Raw genomic sequence first — 21959 nt, 5'->3', positions numbered from 1 at the left:
CAACTTGTCAAATTCATAGGCCAAATAAGATGTGCCTCCACCTTTCCATTAAGCTACTATAAAGTTTCCAATCCCCTTGTCAAAAAAAAAATTACCTGGAGAAAGGAAGCAGATAAAAACACACAATGTGAGGAAACTGTTGAAAATAAGTTGTGTAATTCTTTTAAATATGAATAGCTGTCTCAAGCAATCATAGAAAAAGCACTTTCAAAGTGACAGTCTTTAATGAATGAAGTAACTTTGTGAGTCTTGTATTGTTCTTGCCAAAAAATTCCATCTTTCACCATACAGGTATCGCTCAAACTTCAACCTTCCTAATGAATGCATCAGCATATGCAAAGACTCCAGAGCCAGAATGAGATTAATGGAATAAATTTAGGAATATATTAACAGGAGGGAAGTGCAATAACTAAGGATTAACACATTTCTTCATTCAATAGTTTTTTTAATCAGAGGCACTGTTGAAAGAAGCACACATTAGGAGACAACGCTGAAGTATAAGAAAAAGCTTATAACAGACTGAAAGTATAGTAGTTGGCTGTGTCATAGTAGCACCAGTTTCAAAGGAGTTCATAACCACATCTGCTCGTGTCTCAAAGCCCTAGCAACCACCTCTACCAGACCTCCTTAATATGCCAAAAATTCATCAGTACTATCCAACAAGTGACAAAGTTTCACATAACAAAAAAACTTAATTTTAAAAGACATCAGATGATGAAATGCTCAATAAAATTTCTTTACAATTCAATAGCTAAAAACCAGCTATTTATGTCTCCACAGCACAGGGAACCTGTAAGTAGGAATACAGGGTAAATAAAGGCTCCATCACCTTACCTCAGCTATGTGCGGCATTGGGTTAAATCCACAGAGATTGCACACAACTTTCTTGCACTCAGTACAGGTATTAAAGTTGGGGGGATCCTTAGAACCAATATTTAGTCCAGTTTTACAAAGAGGACAAGACATTTCAGGTTGGCTAGCTTTCTCTGGTTCCGACAGCCCATCTGCTTTCTTAGCTTCAGCACCCTGAGGCTTGCTATCTTTAGCCAAACCAGGTTTCTTTTCTAAATCAGATCCTTTAGTTAAAACACTATCCACTTTCGATGGCTCTGATTTTTCAGTTGTAAGAGGCTTGGCTTCTTTCTTTACAGGAACAGCTTTTGGAAGAGGCTGAGCCTGAGCAGCCTCTTTGGGGGCTGCTTGAGGCTGTGGTGGAGGCTGGGGCTGCTTCGCTGCAGGGGCAGGCGGAGGGGGGGCCGATGGCTGAGACCCTGTCTGACCTGCTGTGGAAATTAAATTTGAAGCCTGGCTGAAGAATGAAGCTCCAAATCCAAAGAGTTTCCCAGTAACTGTTTCTTGTGGTGTTGTAGGCTGAGGCTTAGGGGCGTCAGTGATGCCTCCCAGGTTAAGGCTGAAACGCCTTGATTGCTCTGGAGTTTTCTGAGGTGGCTGGGGCTGAGGTGCCAGCTGTGCCGGCACTGGCTTGGGTCCTGCCCCAGCTTGTGGGCCCTTAGGAGCTGGTTTTGTATCAGGCTTTGGGGCTGGTTTTGTTGGTAACTTTTTAGGATCATCTTTTGTTTGTGGTGGCTCAACAGGCTTTTGAGCTTTAGCATCTGGTCGAGCCCCAGGCTGAGATGCAAGCTTGGGATCTGACTTCTGCCGGGACACTTGTGGAACAGGTTTGGAATCTGGTTTATCCCCGGCTGGATGTGTGTCCTGGGATGGCTTTGCAAGCTCAGGCTTTGGGGAGTCTGTCACTTTCTGTTGAGTTGGTGGTCTGGGGCCTGCCAAATCCTGCTTCTGCTCTGGCGCTACAGAGGTAGATACAGTGTCTGCTGTAGGCTTCTGTACACTGGTTTGTTTTTGCTTATCTTCAGCCTGCGTTGGCTTGACCTGATCAGATTTTGGAGTGGCATCTATTTGCTGGGAGATCTCAGTGGGTTCTGCACGGGGTTGTTTTGATTTTACAGGAGGAGACCCTGGCAAGGGTGTTTGCTTTTTTTGTGGAGGAGGTTTTTTCGAATCTGCTGACTGTGAAGGATCAGGTTTTGGAGTTGCATCTTTCTTTTGAACAGCCTGTGCCTGGGGAGATGGTTTAGCTGTTGAAGGTGGAATGGGTGTCTTCTGTTTGGGTGCAAGTGGCTGTGACCCAGGACCATGACCTGGTGCTAGGTCACCTCCTAACGTTCTTTGCATCTGGCAGTTTAAACAGAGCCATTCACTGATCTGGAAAAATAAAAAAAAAGGTAATTATAATTAAGATAAGACAAAGTTAATAAAATGAATATAATAATGAGTTATTCTAATATAGGACTTGCTCCAATATTTTAAACTTCTGCACAAAAATGGAGAAATATTATTAATAATGTTTTGCAATTAACATGAACAGCTGATTATTTTCATTCTTCTCCACATCACTGTGAGTCAAGCTATCACTGAGCCCTTAATTCTAATGGCTTCACATTCAGTTAACACACAGCTGAATACTGGAGGATAAAAACCCAGCAGAATGAAAAAAATGCATTGGAATTTCATGGGACCCAGTAATTCATTTACAGCAATAATTTGCCAGAATAATGACAAATACTGCTAAAAGAGCTTAACACATCAAGTCTGCTGACAGAAAACAATAATCAGAATTATTAAAACACCGTAAATGCATAATTATTTTTAAGCATACATCTATCAAGCTCTTAATGCAGCTTATGCTTTTGGTAATGGTTTAAATTACAGAGCACAGGTATTGGCAGTACATATGTATCCAATGAATTAGCCATAGAGGTGTGTAAATGGTAAAACACAGACTTATGAATTACCACCAGTTTTAGGGGGCAAGTTCATCTAAAATCAGTGACTAGCTTTGCCTGAGCCCTGATGGTATTTCAAGAGCCATAATTAGGTTTCCCAAAACTCCTTTTTTATTAGAAATTTCTAGGGTAATTACTGTATATAACAGGCCCCTCTTGTCACACAGAGGAGAAGGAATAATGCAAATAATATATTTACTCATGTTTCTCATCAATTATAGTACCTCACAACTTTAAAACATTTTTTTTATCATTCCCAAGCAGTATTACATGAGAGGGAAACCATATTTCTGATAAGACAGAAAAGCCCAGCATCACCATCTGAGAAAGGATCAAATTGCCTAAAACATGTGGTCACGTGCTACTTTCCACACGTCCCATCATTAGCAGAAACATTATAGGCAGCAAAAATGCCATTCAATATGGTACAGAGTCTCATGGGCCTCCACCTGCAAGCAGATATTTAAGCAGGTGACCTTTAGCTCTTCTCCTATTCTTTAGTCTTGTGTGAAACTCAGGGTGCCAGCTACAGCACTTCCATGCACCACTGCAACAGAGAGGACAGCAAGTAGGAGAATACACAACTTAAGTCTCTTTTCCCTTAAGGGTGAAGATTCCCGGATGCTGTTTCTCACTCAGATCTCAACGGTCTCTTTTACAACATAAATGATTCTGTGATGCCATGAAATCTCTTACTATACACCACGGAACAAATCTAGAGGCACGACGTGCAAAGTAGGATTTTGTCTGTGTAATATCGGAGCTCACTGGAAGAAAGGAGCTCTGATATCATGGACTGAAGCAATGAATTCATTACTTTGGTGTGCCTTGCCAGTCTTGTATTTTTGCAGCAGAAAAAATTAAGAGTTGGATGCAGCTCCCTAAAACACAGCTATTTCAATTATTCTGATAAACATGGTATATACACACACTCTGGAATATAAGTTCACTATTACTAACAGCTTCACAAAGAGATGACAAATTTTGGCCTCAGCTGTAAAGTTCCATTCATAATAAGGCTGCACTTATCTTCCATTTTCAGTGCCATTTTTTTAGATTGTTTAAACAATTCTCTGTTCTACTTGCAAACCATATAACAAATGACTGTTAAGAAGTGAAAACAACTGAAAAAAAACTGGAACACAAGTTTAAACTCTGTTTTGAATTATGAAAGGAATTAAGTTCAGACCTGTACAGAGGACTTGAGCAAGGATTACCTTTAGCCTAACTCGCATTTTGTTTGCTTAATGATCACTTCTCTTACCTGATTTTAGATATTAGTAACATAATTTAATTAGATACATACTAATACAATTTCTGGATGAATCCTTACGGGTTTTCTAGGGCTTAAGTGTAATCAAAGACCAAGCTGTCACAGTTGTCTGGCTTTGGCAAAGTAACTAAGATTTCTTATATTAGGGAGGTAGGCTGTGCTCTACAGTGGAGAAAGACAAGATCCCGTGAGGAGTTTTTTAATGGACCTAAGCAAGGAATGGCTTTTCCCCGTATCCAAAGGATTCCTACAGATATTTGGAAAACATGCTTCCCATAGGGATTCACTGCTTCTGCTCCTTTTTGCACCAAGGCAGTAACAGATGCCTACCTGGTCTCATTCAGCTTCCAGGAAATCTAAATTTAAGTTACTATGACACCTTCAAGGCCTCAAATGAAGTAGCTGTTGAGTTGGTGGGGCAATAAAATGAGTAGTTTTAATAATTCTTACATTTCAGGTGTCCAGATTCCAATTGCATTTATATGCATTTAGGTTGGTCTGCAACCTCCAGCTTGTCCAGTCTGATTCTGCTCCCTACTTGGAGTCCAAACAACCATTATTTTTATGCTACAGATTTCAAAACAACCTTGAGCAGAAAACAAAATCTTATCCCTCAACCACTAATTTTTTCCTTATTATTATTTTAAAAAATTATATACACATATGTGCATTCTTGGTATGAAACTGAAGCCTCCAAAACCAAATTTGCAACTCCTAGAGTTGAACTTAAAAATGGAAAATGTACAAAGTTTAACTTCACTGTATTGTTTTTTACAACTTTCTGGTTTAAACATAACATTTCTCCCATGCATTTTAGTGGGAGGAATTAAGTGACAAAACGCTCAAGTAATTATGGGCTACACACATCTTCAAACAAATACAAAACTGCACAAACTATAGTCCTGTGACTGGAACAGCAGGAGTTCAAAATGAAATGTGCTATGTGATACAGTTTTCTATCAAACACTTCCCTGTTTGTTCTACAAGAATTACAGAGATTTTCCATAAATTTTGACAGGAATGGGCTTCCATTAAATACAGATTCTCTCACACACTATTACAGATTAAGTAAAACTTAGTGCTGCTGCAAATACCTAAAATACAAACACTTCTCTAGCCTTAAAGGTGTTCCTGGACAGAAGTTCTGTGACCTCCTAGTTTCTTTCTCCACATTTCTAATATCATTATGTGGGATTAAAAAGCAAAAGTTTCCAGAGGAGCTTTTGAGCGTTCACTGCTCCTGTCTGTGACGGAGATTCCTCTTAGATGCTGAGAAACCCAAGATGTCTGGTTTTTACACCAGTATATAGGGGTGGAAGCTGGGTCTTATTTCTATAAGAAATCTGTAAGTGATTTTCTACATTCTGAGACCCATGCCAATAAGTGCCATAACTAGGACAGTAAGCTTGACAGATTTCATGCAGCATTTCAGATTTCAACTCCTGAGGAAAGAAAATTGCTGCTTTGTTTTCTAACTGCTGTAGAAACTATATGCCCTCAGAACAACAAAAAAGTAATTAACATTTATTTTATATATTCATCAACCTTAGCATCTACTCTTCTAGTTTGAAGCACCAAGTGAATTTATTCGGTATTATAATAACAACATCCATGGATAAATACTTTGAAGAAAATTATAACACTACATTCCATAGATTATGAATGCATAAAGAAAGGCAAACTAACAGCTGACACCAGTAACAAATAGCAACTATAGTTCAGTCCTTCTCCCTATCCCAAACAAAGCCAACACTGTTGAAGGCAATCCAGTGTCTATTCATTTCTTCAAAAATGGTTGAGATTTGTTCTAACAACACAGACCCATCAAAAGCAACAGGAAAGCTGTCAGCAAGTGCATTGCCTGGCATTTTTAGTTTCTATCCTTGTACATGATGTAGGGGAGGAAGACAGTCTATCTTGATTCTGTGATTCCAGAAGTACATGAGAAATAAATTTTGACTTGCAGATTGCACATATTTCATAAAAAATTACTGGCACACAATATGAATGTGGCTCTCAGAAGCCATGTTAACAGTCCTTTTGCAGAGCAGAGCTTGCACTCCACGTGAATGGGTCTCATTCTCATTTACAACAGTCATTTGCTGCTATAAAAAGGAACTTAAAATAGACATAAAATATTAACATCCCTATACATTAGCACTGGTATGTAAAATGGACTTTGCTGACACTGCTCGGCTCTAAAGCTTTATTGACAAAATCAGCTTCTAGTTTGAAAACACAGTAACATATTTGGTCCCTGACAATTTTAAAGAGTAGTGACAAATCCAAATTTGGCTCTTAGCAGGTATTTTTCCCAAGATGATGAGAGAAACATGAAAAATAAAGTGCTCAAGCACATGATTTGATGCAGCTTCATGCAGTGTGGTAGAATACTCTAAGACAAGAAACTAAATCAGAAAATCTTGTTATGAAAAAAAAGCAACTATCACAAACCAAATTAAATTGCTATGTCAACATACAACTTAAAATGTCTTCTAAAGAAGCTTGTGCAATACTGGAGACAAAGTTTTTTCTTCTACACCTTTCTTGTATGAATAAGTTCTCAGCTGTTCAAAGTAATTACACCAAACCAAACATTTAACAATTGTACACAGTATGCAACTGATCCTCATTTCAGGCAAATACATCATCTACTACAAAATACATATTTACCTTCCTTTCAGGTATACAATGAGTTTGCCAGGGAACAGCGACTCAAGATGCTTACAAACATGACACTAGATTCTAGTCAGCAGCATGGTCCATGGGTTTCCATTCCACAAACCACAGCAATAGTTACAAGCTCTGTAGCTTGGTGCTAAACCAATGCTGGTGCAAACTTTTTAAATAGACATATTGAAAAAATATTTTTAAATGTTACTTAGCTGTTCTAAAGCTACTAAACATTACAGAATTATTTATATTATGGAATTATCACAATCTTAAAACACACTCCACTACTCTTCTTAAATTACCAATACAAAAATCTATAGTTTGCATATGAATTATGAATGTTTGAGGAACTATGATTTTATAGCTTACATAATTAGAATCATAAAGCAAACTAATGAACGTTACCTTCTGATTTTTTTTTTTGAATGTCAGTATCTCAGGATATCTAAAAACTATTTTTTTATAGTCAAGGATATGATTAAGCTGCCTTATGCACATAGCAAAGAAAAAGACTTTGAAGCACAGTTCAGTGCACTGCATCATGCAGTAATGCAACAAATGCTCATTGCTTTCATCAACCGCTCTGAGATTTAATATGCCAGAAACACGTGAATGACTGACAGAAATTCTAACCGCAAATCAAGAGAATGGCAAAGAAGAGGTTAACAAAGTTCACCTCTGCTGCACTGATCAAATCATGAAAAGGATTAAGCTGTCTGGTGAGAGCAGGAGAGCAGGGATGGGCCCTGCTGCCCGCCCAGCCCAGTGGCTGCCCAGCAAACACCATCCCACATCACATGGCCTCACATAGTAGTAAATTACAGTTGCTGAGCAACAGCAATACTGGCACAGATGGCTGACTGCAGTTGACATCTTTAGCTATGCAGATTAATTTATTATTTACTTGTGTTAAAAACTGTACAGGCCAGCTTTCTGGACTAATGAGAAAACACTCCAACATATTGTAGAATATTGCTCAGTTAAATTATTGGGACACTATTCCCTGTACAGAGGGGTTTTGCCTCTATGTCCTGCCCCTTATGTAAAAGAGGAAAAAAAAAAAAAAAGAAAAAAACCACAGGGCATCACTGCTATTTCTACATCTAATCCTTAAAGTAAAGCAGAACTGTAGGCACACAGTCTTCCTCTAAGACAGAAACAATGTGGGAGTTTGTTTAAGAATATTCCATGGAGAGAAACAGTATCCTGTACTTCCATAACCCCTTCTACTTGAGGTTCTTTACAATTTTCCCAAACGTCTGTGTGAGAGTTGTGGCTAGGGGCAGAACTATAAGAACTATACTACCTTCATTTCATCACAAAAATTGTGAATAATCTCCATTTGCATAGAAATTGCAATGTTAGTAACACCGGAACACCCCAAGTACTCTTTGTACTAAAGCAAGTATTTCACACTTTATGGCTTTTAAATGGCAGCTAAACAAGTCTTGTTTGCATCTGCTCTCTGATCAATTTGAACCCAGACTAAAGTCCAACAGTTTTACACAACTCTTCTCGCTTTACTTCAGCACAGTTAAGAGCGGGTATTTAAATAACTAGTTTGAAAAATTTTTAGAAGTCTTGGGATTTGCTAGATTTTTTAAAACTCATTTCTATGCAACTTATGATGATTATAACAGCTCATAATTAGATTTACATCCTTGATTTCTTTTCTAGTTTTTTTCTGCTTTACTTATATAAAGCAGAATATCCCCTTATATCCCCCTTGCCAAGTTCACATAGGGTGTACAAATTCAAAGCTATTTTCCCTGATATTAAAAAACTTGAGATTTTGTTGCATGTCACTGCCACAGTGATGGCAGTTTCATTCTTGTTTATATATTATTTCCAGACCAAGTTGCATTCTGGTTCCCATGTACTACTACAACACAGCAGGGTCTAGATTGCAAACCACAGAGAATACTTCAATCAACAGCTTCCTTTACTATCATGTAATCAACAAAGATTTAATAGAGTTATTTCTATTAATTTTATTATAAGTATAAGCAAAACTTACCTGGATTCATCACAAGGATCATAATCATCTTCCTTATTTTAAATTATATATTGTTCTCACTATATAACCTAATAATAATGAAAATAACTAACAAAAATTAATGCCTGTCTGACTGTTTAAATTCTGTTTAGTTACTGATCCTATTTCATGCCCAAGTATGTTTAGAAGATATAGAGATGCAGGATTTTAATAAAAAACACCGTCAAAAATAATTATAAAATTTTGAACTAAAATGTTATATTTTTAAATCAAATGTAGTGATATGATTGTAAATATAAAGAGAGGCAGAAAGAAAGTAAAAAAAAAAAAAAATCAAGGCAATAATATGTAGCACAATTGATATGGAAAATTTCTATCCTACCAAAAAAAAAGTTTAAAAAATAGACAGGTCGTCCCTCACAAAACTACAAAAAAAATATTTCAGACTGAGTTAAAAATTTTTCATGTTGAACTGAAGAATAAATGTGCAATCCAGTAAAAAGTTCTACTTGATCAGAAACCATCCACTCCATTTTGAGATAGTCAACTACTTGGGATTTCTGATTCCTTCTCTTGGAATTTTTATTGCTCCTCTTTTTTCCATTAGGAATAAGTTGGCTTTGGTACAGACACATTATTTGAAAAAAAAAATCAGAAACAATAAAATATTTTTAAGAATTCACTTTATCTCCACCCAGAAGAACTTCTGGCAAGTAAACAAAAAATCCTGTATCAAATACACATTTTCACATTATTTGAATGTACAATTTTCATTTTGTATCTATGTATAAAATTATACCTGGCCTCAAAATTAATTTCTAATGGTCTCTTTAAAGAACATTAAAACAACGGATGAAATATGATCTAAGGTATATAAAATTCATGTAGAATAATCCCTCCTTAAAAACCCCTAGAAGACAGGCATCTACATATGTACAGATACACATCCCAGATGGGTTCCAGGAGCAGAGCCCACACACAGCCAAGTGTCCAGCATTAAGAGCTCTAACACTCCACTCGATCGTCAGCTTTACAGATGACCATCATAAAGAATGTAATGACTTTGTTATTACCCTTTAAACCCTTACTCAGTCTGGGTTGCATGCATCTTCCAATATCTAGCTCACAGGGAATAAAAATTTACCCCAGCTATTGAGCATATGTGCTAATCATTTAGATTTAACTACAGCAGTTCCTGCTTTTTGCCTTCTTTCCTCAAGACATCTTTGATCATTTTCAGAAAGCCTACTCCTATTTCAATGCTCTAATAGGCTGAATTTTTTTTTTGGGGGGGGGGGAAGTGCTGCTTTCTGTTTCTAATGGCTTATGGGAGTGGGTTTGGGAAAATAAAGTGGTAAAAAAAAATAGAAAAAGTCACCACGTAGTAAAAGATACGCTTCCTACAAGGTTCTGATGTACATGAAAGGCAAATGGAATAGAGTACCAATCCTCAAACCTGCTTATATAATTTCTTCCATTACTTTACGCAACTGTTGCTAGGCAGTCATGTGCCATGGTGATGAGTGGAGTATGAATACCTAGACAGATTAGAGAGACATATGTTACTGAACACTTACGTATGATGCGTTTTCTCTCCAGACTGTTGTACAAAAAGACACCAACTATCCTTCTTCCCCAAGAGGACTGCAATGTCAGATGGTTCAGAGAAACAGTTCAAGGGATCTGACCTTCTGGCAATACAGGTATCACTTTCTGCTCTTACTTACAGAATTCTCTCTAGTGAGTTAAAACAGACAGAGTGCATGTACTACTGAATTTTAAATAGAGGTTTAAATTAATAAAATGAATTAAATATTTTTATATGCATTTTATAATGGTTTTACAATGTATGCAATCTACTTCCTAAGCCAGTTTTTAAAGCTTGTAAAATTCTTTTCAGGATCAGCTAGGAATATGGAACACAGAAATTTAGAAAGATCTTCATTGGAAAAATTATTCACTTGATTAGTTTTGGAGACTGAGCTACCTTGTAAGAAACTTGTAAGAGGACTGTCTTAGGAAAGCAATTCCAGCAGCTGCACAAAATAAAAATTTTAGAGAACAAAAATTCAAATGTTTTCCTAAATAAATGCCTTCCACTCCCCACATCCAATCTGAAATTATTGCTTCCCCGTAAGTAATTTAACAGAAGCAGTAAAATCAGTAGATATACAGGACATAGGAAAAGCACAATGTAGGATTCCAGAATCATGAAACATGACCAAAAAAATAGCAGGGAACACTAAAGTAAAACAGCACAGTCAGTAGGTGCATGGGTAAGACACAGAATTTTGGTCAATAATACTTCAGGAGAAGTTAAAATACAAGAAGCAAAAAGAAAAAAATTGCACCATAAGCAAGAAAACTGACAGCCAAGTCACAAAACACAATCTTCCTGATAGTTAGGAAGAAGTGGGTGAAATACTGCAAAAAATGAATCAGAAACTTTTGTTAATATGCTAAATACTTAAAGAAAACAGAAAGTAGAAGGAAAATTTGATAATAACTCAAGTGAGAATCTTGGCAGCTGAAATAAGTGAATTTTTTGTCCATGCCAGAGCAGGTTCTATTAACTTTGATCCCAATGTTCAGTAATAAAGTCAGGTGTGATTTTTGTTGCACTTCAATGGCAGACTGGAGCAGGACACCCACAATGAAGTTTCAGCAAGACAGCTGGTGGTGCAAAGCTGAGCAAATGAGAAAAGCTTGAGTGGGAGTCAGGAGATTGGAACTAATAGCTGAATAAATTAGATGTCCAATACCTTCATTTTCTGAAATGGTTTTATCATGAAATAAATGCATATCCTGTGTTTATTTCAATGTCTAATATGAAATTCAAATTTGCTTTTACATATGTATGCAATCAGTTAGTCTTAAATGCAGCTGTATTTATTGTCTAAAAGTCCTGAATTTCACACTTACTGAGTACCCACTTCAAAAACTACTAGTTATTCACAGAATTTCCACATACTTGGAAATCTTCTTACATAAACTCTCTCAAAACCTGTTTCATTCGAACACACCAAAGTTGTTGACCAATTCCATAGGAAATCTGGAGCTTTAAAAGGAAGACAAACTTGGGGCTTCAAGAGACTCCAAGAGCACACTACAGACATGAACAACTCAGCAGTCACAAATAAATGTAAGAAGTTCTGGCCTAAAAACACTGGCAGAATTTGAAGGCAAAGGTTTACAATAAAATTTCTTTGTTGACTTTAATATCAATACATCACATTTTTTGCCTGTTATATATATTTTTTTACACTAACAGTCCACAATGACCTTTCCTCATGTAGACCCTGAAATATGGACATCTGGTTAGTTGCCGATGCTTTGAAGTTTCTGCACACAGATGTTCAGGTCACCCTTTTTCTAGTCCAGGCTTCAGTGCCAATCCTCAATTTCCCTAAACTAAATGAAGAAATTACACTCCTAAACCAAGCAAAGTGCTACCAGTGGTTACTGCTATTAGTCTTCCTGGCTTAAATTTGCAATTTTAACAAAAAAAAACTCACAAAAGATCCTATGGCTGGATGCAGGAAGTCTACTGTTTTTTACCAGGTAGCCACAAATAAACGTGTGCTGGAAAGAAAGCCAGCCACTAGCAGAGTCCTTAAATCATTGTGGTACTGAGTACACAGGCTGCCCAGAAAGGCTGTCAGGCCTCCATCCTAACAGATATTCAACACTGGCTAAACCTGCTTTAGGTGACACTACTTTGAGCAGAAGTAGACTCTAGCTTCAGAAATTCTTTGATTCAATTTTAAATATAAAGTCGTATTTATCAGGTTCAAAATACAGTAGTAGTCTGTACTTCTTCCTGCGTGCTTCTCTGATCAGCTAAATTAATACCACAGCAAGACAAAAAAATGTTTTCCAAATATCCCCTCTGATTATCATTAGTTAGCCTTTGGTGCCAGGTCTACTCTGCTTGAATTGATAAGTGTTGGTACTGAAAACAAACTCCATATTACTTTGCAAATTTAAAAGTAGCATATCAGGATGTACAAGAAGCTGAGCAAACAGTCACATGAAGCCTTATTCCCATGCAGAGCAATAAAGGATATGTATAAGCAATAAACCAAGCTACCACAAATAACAGGTTAAAATAAATTCATTTGAAGTCCTAATATTGCTTTCTATTCCATTTTTGTGTTATAGAATTACAGCAAGAATGGTAATCAAGGTTAGAAATAATCCACAGAGATATCTTAACATCCCACAAGAATGAAATAACCCAGGTAACACCAAGTCAAACTCATGACGCAGGCTTACAACTGAACAGTGACACAGTTGTAAAGCAAATCCACCCCACATCCTATCCTAAGCCACACACTGGAGCTATGAAGACTGATTTTTTTTAATTAGTTCTTATAGCAGAAAAGATGGTCTATAAATGTATTTGCACATGAGTATTGTGGTCAGACTATAGACATAGACAGCAGGTGATTAAAAACAATCAAAATGAGACAAAAGTCACACTGGGATTTCTCCTCTTTTTATATGAAGAGATGAGAACACATTTCTAAATCTGTATGAGCAGAGAACCATTACCTTCTTTTTTTTTCTCCAGTTTCACCCTGTTTTACTCATAAGCAGTCATCTGAAATAGCATTAATTTTCTACTGAACTTGTTAAATTACCACAATGGTATATGTAGTACATCTGATGTTTCAACATAACAAAGGCAAACTGAATTCTTAGTGAACATCAGTTTGAAAATGACTCACCTCTGTGATATGAGGATTAGGATTGAATCCACACAGGCTGCAGACTACAGTGTGACACTGGGTGCACGTGTTGTAGTTGGCCTTTTCAGGAGTGTGCAGCAGCAGCTCGGTGGTTGTACAAAGAGGGCAGAAGGTTTTCTTTGAGGCAGACTCGGTGGGTTGACTTGCACCAGCTTGCATTTGCTGTGGGGGTTTTTCAGGCCCTGGTTGCTGGCCAGGTGGTTTTGTAGGTCCTGCTTGTTGTGCCGGGGCTTTTGTGGGCCCTGCAGTCTGAGAAGGTGGTTTTGTAGGCCCTGCCTGGGGTGGCACTTGTTTTACAGGCCCTGTTTGCTGCAGAGGTGGCTTCCCAGATCCAGGCTGAGGTGGTTGTTTTGCAGGTCCTGTTTGCTGAGCAGATGGCTTTTCAGGTCCAGGTTGCTGAGAAGGCTGTTTTGGAGGCCCTGTCTGCTGGGGAGATGGCTTTACAGGACCTCCTTGCCGTGCAGGTTGCTGCGATGGTTGTTTCGCAGGTCCTGGCTGCTGTGATGATGGTTTTGTAGGAGGTGGTGTTTGGGACGTCACTTTAGTGCTCTCTGGTTGCTGTGGGGATGGTTTTGTTGGGCCTGATGAAGGTTTTGAAGAAGTTTGTTGTTGAATGGGTTTTGTTGGTTCTGACGGTTGCGGCTGAGATTTCTGTGGTCCTCGTGGCTGGGGTGGTTGTTTCGCTTGCTCTTGCTTAGCATCTGCTGGTTGGCCATGGCCTGGTTTCTGAACTTGCTTTGGTCCCCCGGGCTGCTGCTGCGGCACTGGCTTGGAAGACTCAGTTTGTTGGACAGTAGGTCTGACAGGTCCTTGTTGTTGAACAGCTGGCTTTGGAGACTGTGGTTGAGTTGGATGTTTCGCAGGGCTCCTCTGCTCTTCAGGTTTCCCTTGCTCTTTTGGGGCAACTTTTTGTTTCCTACCGGCTTCTTCATGAGTTGTATCTGAATCCGATATCAAATCAAAAGGATTGAATTTGTTCACAACTGAAGTGACTGCACTCAATGGATTGGCTTCTGAGAGAAAACTGGGCATCATACTTGGCTTCTGATCTTCTTTAAAATCAGTCCTGGACTTTGATTCCCGTAGACTAAGAGTAGAAGGGCTCCGTCCAGGTGCCCGTTGCTCTGTCTTCAGCACATCTACTGTTCTGCTTTTACTTAAGCCTGGTGGTCCTGGATCTGGAGGCTTACCTGGTTGTCTGGGATGGCGGCTTGTATCAAGTTCAGGATGTCTGTGAAGAGAAAATGTAATAAAATTAAAATAATGCATAATACAAGAAAAATTAGATAAAATGAGATGTATCAGTAACCCTGGAAGTGCACTGCTAGCACTGTGAGGTTTCTCAGTGCTTAAGCATTTTCAAAACCAAGGCTTATAACAAGGTGCGTATAAAAGTATTTAAATAATCACTATTCTTTAAAGGCTTATACAAGTATTCAGTCGTAGATTGCTTCATTTTTTAGAAAATAATCTAATACAACATTTAACCAGATACCCTTTTTTTCAGAATTCTGAAGAGATCAAAGCTAGTACTTCCTATTATACCTACAACCAAATTATTAACTCTCCACCGTATTTCTCGGGATATAAAAAACAGGGAAACAGAAGACTAAAAGAAAAAGAGGTGTCAAAATTAGCAGATCAAAGTAGAGCCATATAAAAAAATGCACAACGCAACATGCTGATGTACTTGTGTTCTGGATACTTGTACAACATTTGGATATATTAACAGTTCAATACGCAGCAGGGATTTAAACTCCTAAATTCATGTATGTTAAGGAGTATATGCTTCTTTGTAAAGTATTTATTTTGGCACCCATCTGCTTACAAATCAGAAGAGTTCTCCAGCAAATAAAACAGATTTCAGTTCACAATTAGCCCTGAAACTTTTTTTTTCTCCTTTGCAAATAGCTACTATACTCTTTCTCAGCATCATCTGAACAATTCACACTGACCAGTATTAAAAAAAAAACTCCACCACATTACATTAGAGAAATGGGAAAAATCCATGCAATAATATTTTGCTATATGTACAGGAGAAAATGAAACTAAGACTGTAGAAACTCAAATCAAGATCATGGCTTCATATTTGGCACAGTATTTTACTTGTTGCTATACTTGGCTGTAGCATGGGAAATAATATTGTACTTGCAGCTAATGCTCAGGGATGTAATAAGATATTCTATTCAGTGCTATCACTGAGCTTCTTCTGGAAGATACGGTGTTCTCTTCAGTGTCACAGAAATGTTAAAAATATAAAATTTTCACGTTTTACTTTGAGAGAACCAGCTGTGATCCTAGTTTGCCAGACATTATAATTCTTCTTGGGTATTCATGAGCAAAATAAACAATCCCTTATTAGATTTAACTGCATTCCTTGACAAATAAATAGATAAATGTACAATTTAAAGAGTTTTTTCAGAAGTCTGCAGAACCATCTACAATAGCCACATTAAAAATATATCTTACTTTGTTAATGTCACCATGTGTTTGGCAGTATTTCTGATTAGCGGTTAGTTTCCATTACATGGCTAGCAATGGCAATACAAAAGGACAAAGCTAAGAGGTAGACCTTTCTGTGTAATTCTCACAAGACGGGATTTCTCATAATCTTGTATCTGACTTTTTTCTGTTAATTAAAAATTTCCTCAAGTTATGCTTGTTAAGGACAAATTATTCCCAGACTTCCACAATTCCATTTATCCGTTCCAATTCTCCAGTACTTATTGACCGCAATATTTGGAAGCTCATGACCCTAAAGTGCAACCCACTGAAGTGAGTAGGTGCTTTTCCACTGACATCAGCAAACATCGATTAATTCATAAAGAGGATAGTTCAGAAAAGCCCAATGATAATCTAAATCTTCCAAATATTTGGCATTTTTGCTTATTAAAAGAACAGTTTTATACTCTGATTAGCAACTACGTAGGTCTACCTGTAGTTCTGTTTCTCGCTATTTAGATAAGCACTCTAGGTTTATCTGAAGAGGCACTGTGTACCATATGAAAACATTTCAACTAGTCTATTAGCCTGGTACACCTCCAGCATTCGTGTTCATAAATGTTCAAACTCTTGGAAGGCTTCATTCAACAAAAAGTGAAAAAGGAGCAGGGAAGAAAAAATCAACACTGCTAATGATATTGAGGTCCAGAAATAGGGCACCATGCTCATGCCTAAACCTTACAATGTGAAGGTAGAACAGAAGAGGGGGATGGGGGAATCCCAAACAAAAACCAAAGTAAAAAAACTCAACCATTTTTAAATATTTAACTAGGAAATTAGCAAGAAAAATAACTGTGGATTGGAGTAGAATTCTGCTTCAGCTTGCATTTTTATCAAATAATGTGTTCCATAAATTTCCACCTGATCAGATATCAGGCTTTGAAATGAGATTAAAACCTATGAATCTAGGAAATAAACTCAGGTGGTTCTCTTCAAGGCTATTGGTATATTCTGAAGGGCTGACTTGTCTTGCCTTTGTACATACCAATGTTTCTAAGCAATGGAAACATGGCGTGATTAACTAGTGGAAGAAAAAGCCTTGAAAAGACAAGCTTCTTAGAAATGTTACTTCTGTCAAAAGCCAGGACTTGCTCCATTTACTTAGAGGTACCTGAGAGTTGAAGTCTTCTTTTCTACAACCATTTTACAACCAACTACAGACTGATACTGAAAAATCTTAATTGAACTGGCGAATCAGAAACCTCTAACTAAATCTTGTACTTATCTGCAAAGAATTTTCTAGCTTTCAAATCTTTTAAATCATGAAAAACCCACAATTGTTATAAAGCCTTCAAACCAGACTAAACATACAAAACAATTTAGTTCTTCCTCACATAATGCTTTTCTTTGTGCTGCTGTTTCCTCTCACTTTGGTCTTGATTCATGGAACTCATCTCTATTCATTTACATATTACAGCCAAATCAAAGCTTACTTTCGAGTAAGGAGAGATTTAACAAAAGGACTATTCTAGTTCTAGTTCTTCAATTCCATAACTACAAGCACCTGTTAAGAAGGCATGTGTTTTCCCTGTTCATTAGTATTAATAGTTTCAGAGACAAATGCAGTAACAATGCAATTCAAAGGTAGTTAGATCTTTTCATATCTACAGAAAATATATGTATGAACTTATGCATCCTCCAGTAGCTAATTATTTAAAATATATATATTTCTTCTAGAAAATATACCATATATATACTCCAAAAGTGCGACACTCAGCGAGGCTTCTTAGCATTTCTTATCAAAATGCAGCAATTCTTTTTTTTTTTATATCTACTCTGACCAACTTATTGAACTGGGAAAAAAAAAACTACTAACAAAAAACCCAAGCAGCTGTATTAGATGGTCATATATTCAGTTGGCCATCTAACCCTTTCAGATACAGTGTAATTCCTCAGGACGTGAACACTGGCACAGCTACAGAGTCATTTGTTGAAGCTAGAACAAATAAAACTTGCTTACAAATTTACTGTGCTTGTTTCAGATAAATTTCCCAATGATGAATTTTCTGAAGAGAGGTAATTGATACAGGATAGAAAGATTTCCACAGATCCTAAACATCTCACTGGAACCTTGAGAATGAAACTTATATTAAAAATGTTTTTTTAAAAAATTAGTAGGGATATATTAATTAGACCGTTCACTTTAGGTGCTCTAGATCTAAATGCTTATATTAAAATTCACAAGACTTAAAAGCTCAAAGCCTACAGAAGTTCTAGAATGTAAAGTGTTCATTTTAAGGTGGTAAAGGTGCAACTATGTTACATGGCACATATATTACTTATTATGAAAAAGTCTGTATTTGCAAAAAATGTTACTTCAGGACACCAGCAGTCATAAGGAACTTGTACACTTTAGGGTTATTTTGAGAGCAGGAATGAGAGCATTTAGAATAGAAAATAATTATTAGACTTTAATGTTATAATGGAAATCACAAAAGAAAAATCCATTTAATGTGTTAAAAACTAACAGACACTACAATAAGGACAATGCCAAAATGCAAGTCTATAGGGACTGAAAGCCAGAATTCCTCTTTTGATCACACTCTGTCGCCTAACACTTGGACTAGAAAGAAAAAAGAATGAAAAAAAAAAAACTAGTTCCAGTTTTAGTCTGGAAGAGGGTGATCTGTAATCTTTAGAACAGTCTTACTCCAAGGGTTTTGTTTGGATCAGATTCTTGATAATTACTGCAAACATTCTTGGTAGCTCTCAACAGCAAAGAAAGCAAGGAGCAAGAGGAGCAAATAAAGCCACAAACCAAGAGACAAGACAAGTAGTAACTTCATTACAGTGGGACAGGCATGAAGATACTATGATGGGAACTGCTATAATAGTCAAAGCTGACATTCTGACGCAAGGTAAAAGGCTGTAATCCACAAATTTAGAATCCCTTTACTTCAAATAGAGGGTGGAAATATGGTATGCTAACAAGATCAAAGTAGCTTCTGATATAAATATGTTTGTAGGAAAGCAGCCATTTAAAAATGCAGAGATATACACATTGCAATGAGTTCAGCCTACTCTAAAGACTTACAAGGGCATTTAGCTTTATTTTTTATACTACTGTTTCAGTAAAAAGCAAGTTTCAAAGTACTTGTGTCCTTGTTCATAGATGGTTATATAATAGGGAATTTTGAGCTTAGTTTCATGGAACTAAATAATATTTCTTTTTCTCATTAATATCCCTCATTAACAACAGAAGCTGTGCAGAGACCTGAATTTAATGGAAATTTTTATTTTACACACAGTGCTAATGCCTGATCAATAATTAAGCAAGACATGAAATAGGAAGATTTAACTTCCAGTTTTAAAAAATGCAGACCATCATCTCAAGTATAATCCCAGTGACTCCAATATTGCCCAAGAATTAATTTATTCCCATCTTCCTTGTCTCTCTTCTAGAATTCACTTATATAAACCTGATATTATATAAACTGAATATGCATGTATGTGGGGTGAGGTCAATGCACCGTGAAACAGTCGAGGAGGCTCCTTTCAAGACAAACAACACACCCAGCCCCGGAGTCGGAGAGCAACAGAGGCGCCGGCCTCGGACGACGGGCCGGGCCAGGAGGGGGTTCAGGACCGAGGACAGCGACACGGGGCCGGGCAGAGCAGGTGGCTCAGACGGCGGACAGCGACACGGGGCAGGGCAGGGCCGGTGGTTCAGAACCACGGACAGCGGCAGCCCCGAGGAGCCGGGCGGGGAGCGGGCTTGTTGCACACCGGGCTGTGAATTCTCCGAGGGGCAGGCAAAGAATGGGGAAGGAAATTACCCCAGCCTTCGCAAAAGCACAATGAGGTAAAGTCATGATTCTCCAGAACACTGAATACCGTGGCAAGCAATTTAATCTATGTAGCCTCTCTCCTTCCAACTAATAAAGGAAAAAAAGAAAAAAAAAAAAAAAAAAAAAAAAAAAAAAAAAAAAAAAAGAAGAAAAAGAAGGGTGAAAAAATAGGCTGAAACAGACCTCCTCAATCCATGACTATTTAATGAAGCCAAATGATAGTTGTAGAGGTTCAGAATCAGCAGAGTAACGGCCAGCAAATGTATTATGCCCAAAAGCTTTGGAAGATTCAACAAGATTCTCTCTCCAGATGCTTGCGGAAGCCATCCGCCCCGGGGAGAGCTTCCCTGGCTCCTACCAGAGCGGTGGGGCATCCAGCCCCGTAAAGCACACACACCCGCACACAGAAAACCAGAACGGTGTCTGCACATCTCTCCCCGCCCCGACACAGAAACTGCCCGTGCTCCAGATCAATGCAAGGCAGGAAAGGAGGGCGCAGCCCCAGGAACCGGGGACCGCCGTTATTATCAGAGACCGCTGTAGTGGGGAAAGCCAGAGGGTGCAGGCTCCGTCCTGGTGCCCGCGCCCGTGCGGCCACCCTTCCCTCCCTCTGCCAGCAAAATGGAACGCCGGCTCCGGGTGCAGCGGGCCCAGATCGTATTGCGACTCGCCCCCCGCCCCACCGCGAGGAGACGGAGAAGGGGGAAGGGAGGAGCGGGAGAAGGGAGATTTTCCGTGCATGCCTTTGCATGGGAGGCGGCTCCGCGCCGGCGAGGTTCCCTCTGGGCAGCCCCTGCGCCCTTGACATGACAGCGGCGATCTGCCTCCTCTCCTCCTCGCTCAGCTGGCTCAGGTCCGCCTCCACCCCGGCCGGGACCAGGCTCTGCAAGGGGGCTGCGGAGCCGCCGCCATCCCCGGCTGCCGCCGCCCCTTCGGGGAAGGCGCCCAGCCCTTCGCCTCCTTCCAGGCTCGCCTCGTTGCCCATGGCCGCCGCGGCTCGCCGCCTCTCCCGTCGGGCGCAGACCGGGCTGGGGGGCGGCTCGCAGCCCCGCTCCCCCGCGGGCAATCAGGGCTCCGCGGCCGCCACCACGGCCCCGCGCGGCGGCAGCGCCGGGGCCGGGCTGGGGCTCGCTGGCTGCCGCCGCGGCTGCCGGGGGAGTGCGGCGGTGCCGCCCGCCGCGCTCCGCCGCCCCGCGCAGCGCATGCTCCGGGCGGGCGGCTCCCCCCCGCGCTCCTGCCCGCCCCGCGCCCCGGCCTTTAAAGGCACCGTCGCCCCCGCTCCTCGCACCCGCCGCATCGTAAGGGACCGAACGGGGACCCGCCGCCATCCCTGCGGGTGCTGCCTCCTGCTCTCCTTCCCTCTGCGGCCAAGGATGTGCTCGCAAGCTGTTAGAGCTTGAAGAAGCCTCGTACGCCCGAAGCAAAAGAGGGACTGGAAAACGCGTCTGGAGGACACCGCCCACCCAAGCAACCCCTTCAGAGTAGAGTCAATGAGGTTGTATTGCTCCGTGCTCTCAAGAGCAGAATTTTGAATGTTCCTGTGGATAGAGATTTTACGGCTTCTCTCGATCTGTGTTTCAGTACCAGACTACCATTGTGATGACTGTCTCCACCATATCAGTATTATTCCAGGACCGATCAGTCCCAAACTGGACACTGTACTCCCAATGAAGTTTCTCTGAACATATTGAGAAGAATAACCTTCTCCAACCTTCTGGCCACACTTGAGGTAGCAGAGGTCAGTCTGCCTCAGCCATTCTTCATCACAGCCACATACTGCTGGAATGCTTTTCACCTGGATGTTTGCTGCAAAGCTGCTTTTGTGACAACCTAACCTGGTGCACAGAGTTACTCCTTCCCAGATACAGAACTCTCTACTTGCCATCCTTCAGCTTCAAGACGTTCCTGCCAGCTCATTTTCCCACCTGGATGGAGCAGAGTGGCCCTGCTCTTTAGTGTATCTACTGTTCTCCCAGCTGAGGTTTGCAGAGGGTGTATTCCATGCCTTGCTCATATCAGTGGCAGAGACATTGCATACCATTAGTATGAAACATGCAAATAGTAGCATGCCAGCAGTTGGACGTGATGCAAATAACCACAGCTGGTTTGAGCCAAATAGTTCAGTCTATTTTTTATCCACTGTACAGGTCTCCCTAATTTGGCTATAAG

At 39.5% G+C, this 21959-nt stretch overlaps 1 protein-coding gene across 11 annotated transcripts in view; it reads right to left on the bottom strand.

Annotated features, from left to right (window-relative positions):
- PCLO (piccolo presynaptic cytomatrix protein) overlaps positions 1 to 20983 on the bottom strand; it is a 315212-nt gene extending 294229 nt beyond the window's left edge. For 6 of the 11 annotated variants that reach the window (XM_068189563.1, XM_068189562.1, XM_068189566.1 and 3 more), the window contains exons 1-3: positions 20534 to 20983; positions 13480 to 14731; positions 835 to 2226 (exon numbers count right to left, since the gene is read on the bottom strand). In XM_068189563.1, the coding sequence (XP_068045664.1) occupies positions 835 to 2226; positions 13480 to 14731; positions 20534 to 20775 (2886 nt within the window). In that variant the 5' untranslated portion in view covers positions 20776 to 20983. The remainder of the gene's footprint in view (positions 1 to 834; positions 2227 to 13479; positions 14732 to 20533) is intronic. The other 5 variants (XM_068189560.1, XM_068189561.1, XM_068189564.1 and 2 more) reach the window with 1 other exon arrangement.
- Positions 20984 to 21959: the final 976 nt, after the last annotated feature.

The sequence above is a fragment of the Anomalospiza imberbis genome, chromosome 5 (genome assembly GCF_031753505.1).
Source record: "Anomalospiza imberbis isolate Cuckoo-Finch-1a 21T00152 chromosome 5, ASM3175350v1, whole genome shotgun sequence".
NCBI classification, from domain to species: Eukaryota; Metazoa; Chordata; class Aves; order Passeriformes; family Viduidae; genus Anomalospiza; species Anomalospiza imberbis.
This window is presented reverse-complemented; position numbering and strand designations above follow the sequence as displayed.